Genomic DNA, 10,695 nt, shown 5'->3' with positions numbered 1-10,695 from the left:
GCAGTTCTTAAACACAACTAGCAGTAGCACAGCGACGGCAGCGACGATCAACAGGCGGGCAACGGGACAAGATGAGGACACAGCGATGTTTCGGATAACTAGGATTTTATCCTCCCTGGGGCGCCTACATAGGCTACATTAAACTGGTAGAGGGGGTGAATTATAGTTTAAACCGTATACGTATACGTAAATCAACCACCGGAAAAACTGTGCTTGATGGACGATCTCCACACCCACAGCGTCGATTTCAAAAAAAAAATGACCTTTAAGTTAGTGCTGAGTGAATGGGGCTGGTTTCGAAAAATTTTAAACACTTTGAAGTGAGTGATGGATTTTTCCATTCAATTGAGTTAATAATAAATAATAATTCCCGTGCGTTTGATGTTGACAAAACAAACAGCATGATGATTTAATATGGAAGATAGGAATGTATTTTAAATATTAATATCCGCTATATTGGCCACTAATGCAAATGAGCAAAGTCTAATTGCCAATAATAGACAAAATAGCGTTTTTGCGGAAATTTTTATTTCGCTATTCAGCAACTTTTGCGTGCTTTAATGGTGGGAATTAAAAAGGGGAATTCGTGCATCATTAACATAAACGAGGAACATGTAAAACACGCGGAATAAAAACGTTAAAACGCCATTAAAATACGAGCATAAATTATAATTTAATAGGGGGGTATTTAAATCGGCCACTTTATAGCCGAATTTACATCAATGCAATTTATACCAAAAGAGTCTTAGGCTCGACTGAATAAATTCACATTAACCGCATTGGAATAAACGTGCTGGCCTGCAAATGACCATTTTGGTCAGTGATTATTAAATTGAATTTTCACTGTCTTTTCAAGGGGCCACCGATTTGGTCCCAAACCGCCTGGTAATTAGCCAGTTTTTTGCACATTACAGATTCACACCCTCATATTAGTGAAGAACCAAAGAAGGGCGACAAGAAGTTTTCCTGTGTAACATTGCGCATTTATCGCCGATCCTTATAAGAAATGGTATCTAGACAAAGAGTGGGCCAAAGTTTCGAATCGCACATTATAGTGGGCCCCACAGAAGCGTATTTGAATATTTCGCTACACTTCTTGCAAGCAAATGGATAACTTTCATTGTAAATACGCAAACAGTTTCCGACAGTTTCACTGTGCTTTAAACGACTTAATTTTTTTTTAAATTAACAGCGGATTTTCTTGCTTATCTGAAACTTTCACTGACCGCAAATAAATAAAGATCTGTTTAAAAAAATTGAATTATTAGTGCCCGATTCAAGATGGAAAAGAGCGATTTTACTATTTTACATGAACAACATCACAAAAGCATCACAAATTCGTTTAGTGCTTTATCAGTTTAACACAAATTGGTGGACTTAGAGTTTTGCCGAGTTTTATCGTTGATTTCTAGCGTTGCAACTTTTTTAAATGCACTGTGGGTTTGTAAATTTGTAAACCTTTAAAATGTTTGCATTCAAATTTGCTGTAAATGCGCGCCATGGAGGTTTTACAAATACCAATGCAAGTTTATGAACATTAAATTTCTGAAGTTTATGGATGAATTCGATTTTAGTAGGTTTTCAAGATTTGCAAATTTTATGAGCTTGACAAAGTGCACTTCTTGCATGAAGTCGGATTGAAATTCAGCCATTTTTTTAAAGTCGCTTGTAAGTTTGCAAACTTTATGGTCGATTTTTTGCGATTTTTACATCCTAACGTAAAAAGTAATTATTTTTCAAATCTCGACTCTCTTGGATCGAGTGCATCCAAATACTCATTTTTAGACCTCATAGTTTAAAAGAATATCGAGAAAATTTACTTTCCGAAAAACGCTAAATATATCGAAAACTATAGCAGCTGGGTAAGATCTAATCATCATCATCACCAGTCGATCGATCTAATAAAGCTGCGCAAAATAGGGTTTGTTAATAATAAGCTAATTTCGTGAAAATGTTTTGGGAAAATTTTTGAAAATTTGGCTAGTTGCTTACTTGATGTGACTCATTCACACGACGCGTTTGAGACAACTTATATGTGTCTTTTCCATGGTCGACTTCAAAGTCCCCGCCGCCCTAAAAAGGGCATCTACCCAATTTGTTAGCAAAATTGCTCATTTTGCTTCCGAGAAATGAGCAAAAATGGGACGGAAAACATGAATATTTGGTATAATTTTGCACCTAAGTGTGTAATAATTCAAATTTCGCTTTCTTGATCAAAACTGCTCGAATTTCTCCACTCATGTTGTTATCACTCAATCGAGTTTTCATTTCTTTATCCAGCGATGCCAAAACAAATTATGTGGCACAAATGTTTCTTGAGAAACTTCAACAAAAGCGGCGTCATGTTTGAGTCGATGTTGCAATGCAAATCTAAAGCTTCTTGAAATCAACACTTTTTTGAGAAAACTGCCAATATTTCGTTATCGATGATGGTTCACTTTCTAAAAATGCCATTTATTTCTGTAATTATTTGATATTCAAATTTCGCTTTCTGGGTCAAAACTACTCGAATATCCTCACTCGTGTTGTTATGAATGAATCGAATTTTCAATTCTCTATCAAACGATGCCAAAACGAATTCTGTGGCTCAATGTACCATAATTTTCAGGATTTAGGTCCGCCTAATTCCTCATTTAGTCAATTATAAGGCGAATGATTCTTTCCTAATTGTCTAAAAAATTTGACCAATTGCTGAATTAATAATTATAGTGGCAAGTGCTCCTTTGTACTGTTATATTTTTATTAGAATTAAAGAAAATCAGCCTTCAAACGCTAGACCAATACGGACCGAATGATCATGTTTTAAACAACAATACATTTTGGTTTGACGTTTTAATTAATTTAAATATAATTCAAATTTAATGCTTTTTTTGGCTGTTAACGCTGCCATTGGCTAACGAATGCTAATTTGACCCAAACAAACGCTGATTTAAATGTGCATTTGTTACACTGTGTTGTTGCAATGGAGCCTAGAAAAAACTGGTAAACAAATAGCTAGTATTTACTATAAATATCGATAATTTATTTGAATGTATTTTCTTTAATACTATATTTGGTTTAAAAAATTGAAATGCCATTTCAATAATTAGTACAGTTATGCAAATACTTAAAAAACGAATAGTTTCTGATCAAATGGCGAATGAGCCGCTTAAGTACATTCAAGTACTCAAAAGCACCAATTAAGCTAGTTATTCTAGTTTTTCTATTGGCATAAGTACACCTGATACATGGAAGAAGCGGCCTGTATAATAAAGGGCCATCGGAGCTGTGTGTGGATAAATAACAAGTGAATATTTATCATCACAGATGAGCCAGCTCAGGTTCCTAATTCGAGCCCAAAGCCACTAAATCTCCCCCCGACGGTCAATTAAACCACTTAGCCGGAATATTTATGGGACTTTTAATAAGCAGGTATATTTCCGTAAATTATCGCGAATCGAAACATTTTAACTAGATGCCATTGGAGACTATCAGTATTCGGCCAGCGCCACAGCACATAATGATTTAATATTTTAACAACTTGAAGAAATGCAACCCGTAAAATATACGTCGGCAAAAGGAGTAGCTGATGGCAGCTTACGGAGCTTCTCCGGCTTTTATTGTTCCGGGACACACGATACACAATGAATTTCTTTATAACTTAATCCTTATTTATTGTCGGTATAAGGCTTGGTAGCGTGCCAGGATTTTTAATCGGCATATCATTTTCCAGGAATCCGTTCCAATGTTCTGGATCGGATAATTAGGGGTTTGGCAAATTATTAATTTGGATGGCAACAGTCCTAAAATTCTTTATCTAATGGTGGATGCAGTATTAGGTCATTTATTGTTTAATCACGAGTCTTAAAATTTACTTGACTTTCAATTCAGTCACTAATATCACAATAATTCGAAATTTTCTCAGGCATTAGATGGCGGCGTTTGGTTGAAGTTCAACTCCTGCGGTGACGGCAAAGCGGGCTTTGCATGCGGGAATGTCTCGATATCGCTCCAGCAACCCTTTAACGATATTTGCATAATTTTTTTCATTTTCTTCAATGAAACTCTCACGCCATCCCTCATTCTGCGCTGTTTTGATCCCCGGCCAGTGGCAAAGAAACGCGTTGTCCAGGGTCGTGTAACTGTAGTCTTCCAGACACATTTCCAATGACTATAAAAACCGATTTGATTGAGGACTACCTGCTAAAAAGCAAACAATTACCTGCGCCATTTTGTCCTGAAGCCCCTCCCACGACAATTGCTCACTGTATAGGGGCTCCAGATTAGTGCCGATGAAAATCGGCTCCCATCTATGGAAGGGATCATGCCGCTTGACTGTCTGAAACGGCTGCAATTCAACAGTTCCAGCACTTTTAAGTTACAACTCCAGAATACTAACCTTGACTTCATTGAAGCTTGCGCTGCTGATCCACTGGTCAATGTTTGGAAACTTCTGGCAATGCTCGCAAGTGGTTTGATGGAAATACACCGCCTGTTTGGTCTGGATCAACTGAACCAAAGATGACTTATCTTCAGGCACAACAGTGCCTTCCGCCACCTCAAAGATTGGAACGTGGAACACTTCTTTGGTGATGGTTCTGTTCACGCGGTGCACCATCTGGAGAAAACCGCTGGCCAGACCTGGAGCACAGAATTGAAAACACGGAAAATGGGAGGACGAATAGTACCTTTGCTGGGGATTAGTTCACTGTCGGATAGAAGAATGTACTTGGTCAGAGCTGATGTTCGGGCTGCGTTTCTGACCACGTTGATTGGATAGAATATTGTTTCGTCGTAGTCGCTGAAAATGGGAACAGCCGAAGAGTCCTGGAATGCGAAAGTATAGAACGTGGAAATATTCAATTTGATCAGTGTGCGAGAGCAAGAGGGTTTATTAGGCTCCTAACTTAAGTGAAGCCGGACGTTTTGGTGGATGCGAAATCAAAGGAAATTTAGCCTGAAAACTGCCTCATTATTGTTGGCACTTGCATTCTTATTAGGCAAAAGTAGGGAATGCTGATCCGCTTTTTGCACAGCTGAATTACTTGTACGTATTTTAGGGTCTTAATAGTGTGGGCTGCCTAGGCCTTAATGTAGATTAGTCATGAATACGACAGGGTTGCGTCCTGTCTCCGCTCCTCTTTTACTTGTACTCCGAGTCCATATTCAGAGAAGCATCAGACGAGACCTAGGCAGGAATCAAGATCAACTAAACCACGATAAGTACATCAGTTATGCTGACGACACGGTCCTAATAGCAAACAACGACAAGATATCCAAAATATTATCAAAGTAGTAGTGCGTCACAGCGCAATGTTCGGATTATTTGTGCATGTTTCAAACACCAAAATAATATTCGTTACAGATGAAGTTCGTCCTGCAGTTTCCAAAGCTGCAATCACCATTCGGATCGTGAAGCTTCGGAAGCGGATGATCAAACAGCCGTAAATGCAGGAGGAGTTTCATTGCAGTCGACTGCTTGCTGTAGTCAAATCATCAGATTGAAAATCAAAAGACTCACCTCAGGCACACAATCTTGCGGCCTATCAAAGTAGATGTCCTTCTTAGAGAAGGGTAGCATCTTGTGAGTAACGATATGAATGGAAACGCGATGCATTTCCGGCTCACAATAGCAAAATTGGTTGATTTGCTCGATAAAAAAGGCCACATCCAGGTCCGGGACAAAGGCCGCAACCGTTACCAAACCGTCCCAATGTCTGGAAACTACCAAGATATTACCCGCTTTCGAGTAGCTGATTATCTTACTTTAGCAATTCCGGAATGAAATGTGCAAAATTGGCAGTCATGTGTGTGGCGTAGGTGATTGGAGGTACATCCATCAGATTGTAGGCCTCAGTAACGTTGTAAATTATTCGGTAGGGTGAGCTGTTGCCCTGTTCCGGCGGAAACAGGTAGTTCTTGCTGGTATAAACCAGGTCATACGGGAGATCGTAGTTGTATTTGCAGTGCGACTGATTGGTAGGGGCTGGTTGATAGTATTTCAAGTAGGCTAAAAGACAAACCAGACCAGTCAAACAGGTTTATTTAGATAACAGAGAACATTTGTCAATCGTAGGTTAGTAGAGACTGGGTACCTCCAGGTAGGCTGTCGTCTGGAGGCTCGTCAGGGTCCTCCTTTTGCTCCACCTCGTTCGCCTGTTCTTCTCCACCGTCTTCGGCTTGCACTTCTGCAATATCCTCTGCTTGTTCATCTTCAATTTCTTCCTCCTGTCGCAGCTCTTCGTTGCCTTGAAGTTCCTTCGCTTCGGATTCCGCCGTTCCACTGTCCACTATTGCCTATCAGGGTGAAAATTAAAATAGTAACTTGCCAAACTGGTGAATGCGCCACAAATCATTTAAAAATAAGGTCATTTGAATGTCCGTGACTCATTGAACAACAAACCTGAATGTTGTCGTCAAATGAGGTCTCGCTTTTAAAGTTGATCAGTTGGGACGTTTCGTAAATGCGGTTCCTTGTGACCAACAGCAGGCAGATGACTGCCAGAAAGGCGATCAGAGCAAATTTGAAGAAACGCGGTGTGCGGGACATCGCGCTCAAACAGCTGTACCTGTAATACGGGTCTCCTTCCATAGTTATTGTCCCCATTCTAGACGAAATAATATGGCTCTACTCACTTATGTGACTATTTAAATGCACAAATTCCCAATTGATTGACACGAGGACTAGCCACGTCGTTGTTTTCGAAAAAAGTCTGCTAATTGATTACTAACATCATCAAATACTGGCCGTATTTTGCTCGGTAAAAGTTTTACTTGTTCCAAATATTAGCTATCTTAAGCTCCCGCAAACAATCGCGGGATTATTAGATGAATTACATAGTAGTTATGGGTGATACCGCTTTCCTGATTAAATGAAAAAGATTCTAGCAAAGCGATTAAGGAGCCAGGTGAAGTTTTATCAGTCTGCCTGCATTATCAAATCCGCTATAATAGACTTGGCCTTAGTCAGTTATGGGACCCACTTGGGAAAACTCTCCTAATGGAAAGCCGCACCTCGAATGGAAACAGTCAGGGGTTTAATTCCACCACTGTTTTTCCATGTTCAATCAGTCAAGAAAGTGAAGCGATGCGACGTCGTAACGTCCAGCGCCGCTTCATTGACGTGTTCACCCGCAAAGAACTAAAAAACATGCAACGTTTCGTCTTTTGGTTACCTCTTTAGGTGTCATCGGTGAAGTCGAGGGAAGAACCAGTGAAGGACTTTATTCAACTTAATTGTGATATACCGGGTGTAAATTAAGGGTAAAAGAAGATTTTTAATTTAAGAACCTTTCTGAATGTTTTTTTATATTTGTGGTGAGAGTCGATCGTTGGTAAAGTACTATATACAGTGTGGTCAAGAGCGGAGTCAAGTCATGGAGGTCATGACCCCTCTTGCGCTGGGTTTATGTCGACTAACTATAATTATTATTCTAATTTTATACACAAGAAAATCCTTTTCTTTTCTACTACATGACCCCCCTGACTGGAAAGCTGGATCCGCACTGCATGATAAAAAAATTTTGCTTTCTCGTTCAAAACTACTCGAATTTCCTCACTCATGTTGTTATGCCTGAATCGAATTTTCAATTTGCTATCCAACGATACCAAAACGAATTCTGTGGCTCAAATGTTCTTGCGAAACTTCGAAAAAGCAGCGTTTTGTTTGAGTCGACTTTGCAACTCAAAAAAAAACACGCAGGTCTAAAACTTCTTGAAATTATGACTTTTTTGAGTACACTGCCTACATTTCCTTATCGATAGTTCACTTTCTAAAAAGGACGTTTAGTTCTCTCTAGAATGATGTAAAAATGAGCGTTCTTGCTCATTTTGCTTCCGAGAATGAGCAAAAACGGGACGAGACACACGAAATATTGGCATAATCTGCAATCTGAATATAGTTTTTCTTGAAATTTCTCTGGAGTTCTCGCTTTCAAAGTTTTTCAAAAAATTTATCTTTTTTGAAATATCGGGAGAATGGTACGATGTATTTTGGTGAAACTCGCTGTGAATGTGTTCTTATGTAAGATTCATAGTTTGGTGAAACAATCGACTTCAGCCGTTTTGGACAAGTGGTGAATTCTTGAGTGACGTGATATAAAATCTACCAGAACTTTTTATTTGGTGGATGGAATCAACTCATTTTTTTTTGGTTGATGCACTAATCATTTGTTCCCAATTTTGTGCTCTTTGTAAAATCTTGTAACATTCATAGTTTTTGCCCAAAAAATATGTCTGTTTTCTTGCCACTTAACAATGTTAGACATTAACGGCAAATATGCGCGTCTTCGCAAAACCCTAATACTTTGACCATTTCTTCATTAGAAAAGGTCATTCAAAACGAATTTGTAAGATTGATTGACAATTATTTTATTATGCCTCGTATCACGATATTTGCAATTAATATCTAACATTAAGTGGCAAGAAGACAGAATTTTTTTTTTTCGCAAAAACTATGAATGCTACAAGATCTTACAAAGAACACAAAATTGAGAACAAATCAACCAAAAAAAAAATAAGTTGATTCCATCCACCAAATAAAAAGTTCTACTTTGAGTTGATCAAAGAATTCTCCACTTGTCCAAAGCGGATAAACTCGATTGTTTCATCAAAATATGAGTCTTACATAACAACAAATTCACAGCGAGTTTCCCTAAAATACATCGTACCATTCTCCCGATATTTCGAAAAAGATAATTTTTTTGAAGAACTTAGACCATCAATAGCAGAGGAGCCAGACAGTTTTTGTTATTAAAAGTTAGGTCAGATCGTCTTATTTTGGTGCAAAGAATATCGCAGTATCCTTTTGTTCATGTGCTTACGAGACCTGTCCTGTCTATGTATAGCAATCAGAGGAAGTTTTATTTTTGAATTTGAATAAGCTTTTTAGTCAATTGAAACCACCGTTGTCATAATAGAAACCTTTTTTGCATTAGAATGAACGCAACATGTACGAACCGGTAGTAACCAGATGTATCACTCCCACCAGCAACGTCCAGCGCGCCTGCAATTATTCCAACCTTATCCAGATCGGCAACTTCCAGCCCATGGATTTGGCCAACTGCAACGAAGGCACCGGAAACAACAATAACAAGGAGGCGGTGCCTCCTTTGAAGCCCCCCAGACTGTTCCAGACCAGGCGCAGTCTCAGAAACTCCTTCTCAACAGGTCAGTAAAATCAGCACATTTTCTGATCAGCAGTTCTGATCCCAAGTTTGCGCACATGCAGAGCAGTGCAATAAGAATAAGAAGCGTGGAATTTTTGGGCCACCCTGAAGGCAAAATTCGATCCGTCCAATAGTTATTGTCAAAAAAGAAAGGAATGAATTTGTGGAAATTTTGAGCAAAAAATTCATACTTTTTTTAACAAAATTCCGCCACTGAGTGGTTTTCTTGGGGCGATTGCGATGTACAATCTAGTCTTGCTAAATCTTTTCAAATCTCCCGGTAGCTGCCGGTTGTTATTCATCCTGCAATTTACCGATAATCTGTTTAACAATAAAATCAGCGACGTGTGGTACCGCGTTGTGCAACGATTATAATAATCAGGTTCTGCTGATTTCCAGCGGAACCGTTTTGAGTCGCGTTGCTTTACCACACTTGGAGCTGTTGGTTCTCAGCAGTTTTCGAAGCCCTGTGCATCACCTGCCAAAGGGCTTCTAAAACTTCTCAGCCAGCACGATTAGATTCTCTGTTGTCACGTGCAGCAGGTTGTTTCTGGTTTGGCCAAATTTTCACAGGAAGGTTCTAAGCAAACATTACAGTTCGTGATAATTGAATGTGATCAAACAGTTTAGTGCTCGCGATGTTAATTTTTTCATGGTTTTTCCGGTAAAAAATGCGCATGTTAGAGTGAGTTAAATTACAAAGTGTCTAGGTAAGAGCCTTGAAATTTTTTTTGCAATATTTACGTAGATAATCGAGTCCTCGTAAAGGCGGCCCAAACGGCTAGGAAATATACAGGGTCATAAATCACGTAAACGTACTAATCTCCATATATGACGGCAGATTATTTTATTTCAAAATCAGGTCTATACCGGCAGACACAAAAAAGTTATTATTATTTAAAAATTAAATATTAGTGCCACGTGGCGCTCTCTGTAAACTCACGAAAGCTTGGATATTATTGGATGTGGTATTGCGATAATTGTCTTAAAATATAGACTTTTATTACAATATCTTAAGAGTTGCGTGAATTATTTTAAAAAAATGGTGTGCGTCACGGGACGCTCGACAGAAGTGATAACTTCATAAATTAATAGAAACCATAAAATATTGAACTTGTTTAACGCATGATGTCACTAATAATTTTATTTTATAATTTTAATATTCTTGTTAGCCTAATAATTTATAAATGGATCAGGAATAGGTAAAATTTAATTTAATTTCCTTTTGAATGTAAAATATCTTTCTTTTGTTTTTGCAACATTTAACATATATTTGGTATGCCAAATATATGCCAAGGCTTAAAGTAGCAACAACGCTACACATAGAAACTGATGATGGTGGAAAACACCGAAACGTATTTTAATTGATAAATAGACAATAAATGACTGAAGCCCAGGAATTCATTTTGATTTGGGATTCTGTAAAAATGTAAATCTATGAAGACCTAAATTGGACCAATTTACGAGTCAATTGCCGGTTCAATTTAGGAAACCGTGATCAAAAACTAAACGTCCCAAGCCTCAGGCCTCAGGCGCGAAGAGGCCGGAG

At 38.5% G+C, this 10,695-nt stretch overlaps 3 protein-coding genes across 9 annotated transcripts in view; 1 reads left to right on the top strand and 2 right to left on the bottom strand.

Annotated features, from left to right (window-relative positions):
• LOC109533099 (FMRFamide-related neuropeptides) overlaps nucleotides 1-344 on the bottom strand; it is a gene marked incomplete in the record, with an annotated part of 17,842 nt that extends 17,498 nt beyond the window's left edge. Inside the window, 1 exon segment of the mRNA XM_048665889.1 lies at nucleotides 1-344.
• LOC109534963 (potassium channel subfamily K member 4) overlaps nucleotides 1-10,695 on the top strand; it is an 18,189-nt gene that overhangs the window by 1,299 nt on the left and 6,195 nt on the right. Inside the window, exons 1-2 of one of the 3 annotated variants that reach the window (XM_019900764.2) lie at nucleotides 6,944-7,242; nucleotides 8,916-9,147. In XM_019900764.2, the coding sequence (XP_019756323.1) occupies nucleotides 8,928-9,147 (220 nt within the window). In that variant the 5' untranslated portion in view covers nucleotides 6,944-7,242; nucleotides 8,916-8,927. Of the gene's footprint in view, nucleotides 1-6,943; nucleotides 7,243-8,915; nucleotides 9,148-9,477; nucleotides 9,857-10,695 lie in introns of those variants that run through there. The other 2 variants (XM_048665874.1, XM_019900765.2) reach the window with 2 other exon arrangements.
• On the bottom strand, nucleotides 3,808-6,804 carry LOC109534960 (beta-1,4-glucuronyltransferase 1). Of its 5 annotated transcripts, none has more exons than XM_019900758.2 (9): nucleotides 6,616-6,804; nucleotides 6,383-6,564; nucleotides 6,075-6,276; nucleotides 5,746-5,989; nucleotides 5,501-5,696; nucleotides 4,668-4,806; nucleotides 4,379-4,620; nucleotides 4,202-4,327; nucleotides 3,808-4,150 (listed from the first exon to the last, which is right to left on the bottom strand). In XM_019900758.2, exons 2-9 carry the CDS (start codon nucleotides 6,527-6,529, stop codon nucleotides 3,908-3,910), a joined length of 1,539 nt encoding a protein of 512 aa, XP_019756317.2. In that variant the 5' UTR covers nucleotides 6,530-6,564; nucleotides 6,616-6,804; the 3' UTR covers nucleotides 3,808-3,907. The 5 variants fall into 5 exon arrangements, with proteins under 5 accessions (XP_019756317.2, XP_019756318.2, XP_019756319.2 ...); XM_019900759.2 differs by having other exon boundaries at nucleotides 6,383-6,561; XM_019900760.2 differs by having other exon boundaries at nucleotides 6,383-6,548.

This window comes from Dendroctonus ponderosae, unplaced genomic scaffold (genome assembly GCF_020466585.1).
Source record: "Dendroctonus ponderosae isolate FM_Combo_2020 unplaced genomic scaffold, Dpon_F_20191213v2 Dpon_F_20191213_1, whole genome shotgun sequence".
NCBI lineage: Eukaryota > Metazoa > Arthropoda > Insecta > Coleoptera > Curculionidae > Dendroctonus > Dendroctonus ponderosae.
The sequence above is the reverse complement of the archived record's forward strand: the minus strand, read 5'-3'. Positions and strand labels throughout refer to the sequence as shown.

Excerpts from the sequence above, each read along its gene's own strand:
- LOC109534960 (XM_019900757.2), bottom strand. The coding sequence starts at position 6,586 with ATGGGGACAATAACTATGGAAGGAGACCCGTATTACAGGTACAGCTGT. Across the intron at positions 5,990-6,074 it reads AGACGACAGCCTACCTGGAG|CCTACTTGAAATACTATCAA; the intron begins GTACCCAGTCTC and ends TTTGTCTTTTAG. Across the intron at positions 4,151-4,201 it reads TTCAGGACAAAATGGCGCAG|TCATTGGAAATGTGTCTGGA; the intron begins GTAATTGTTTGC and ends CGGTTTTTATAG.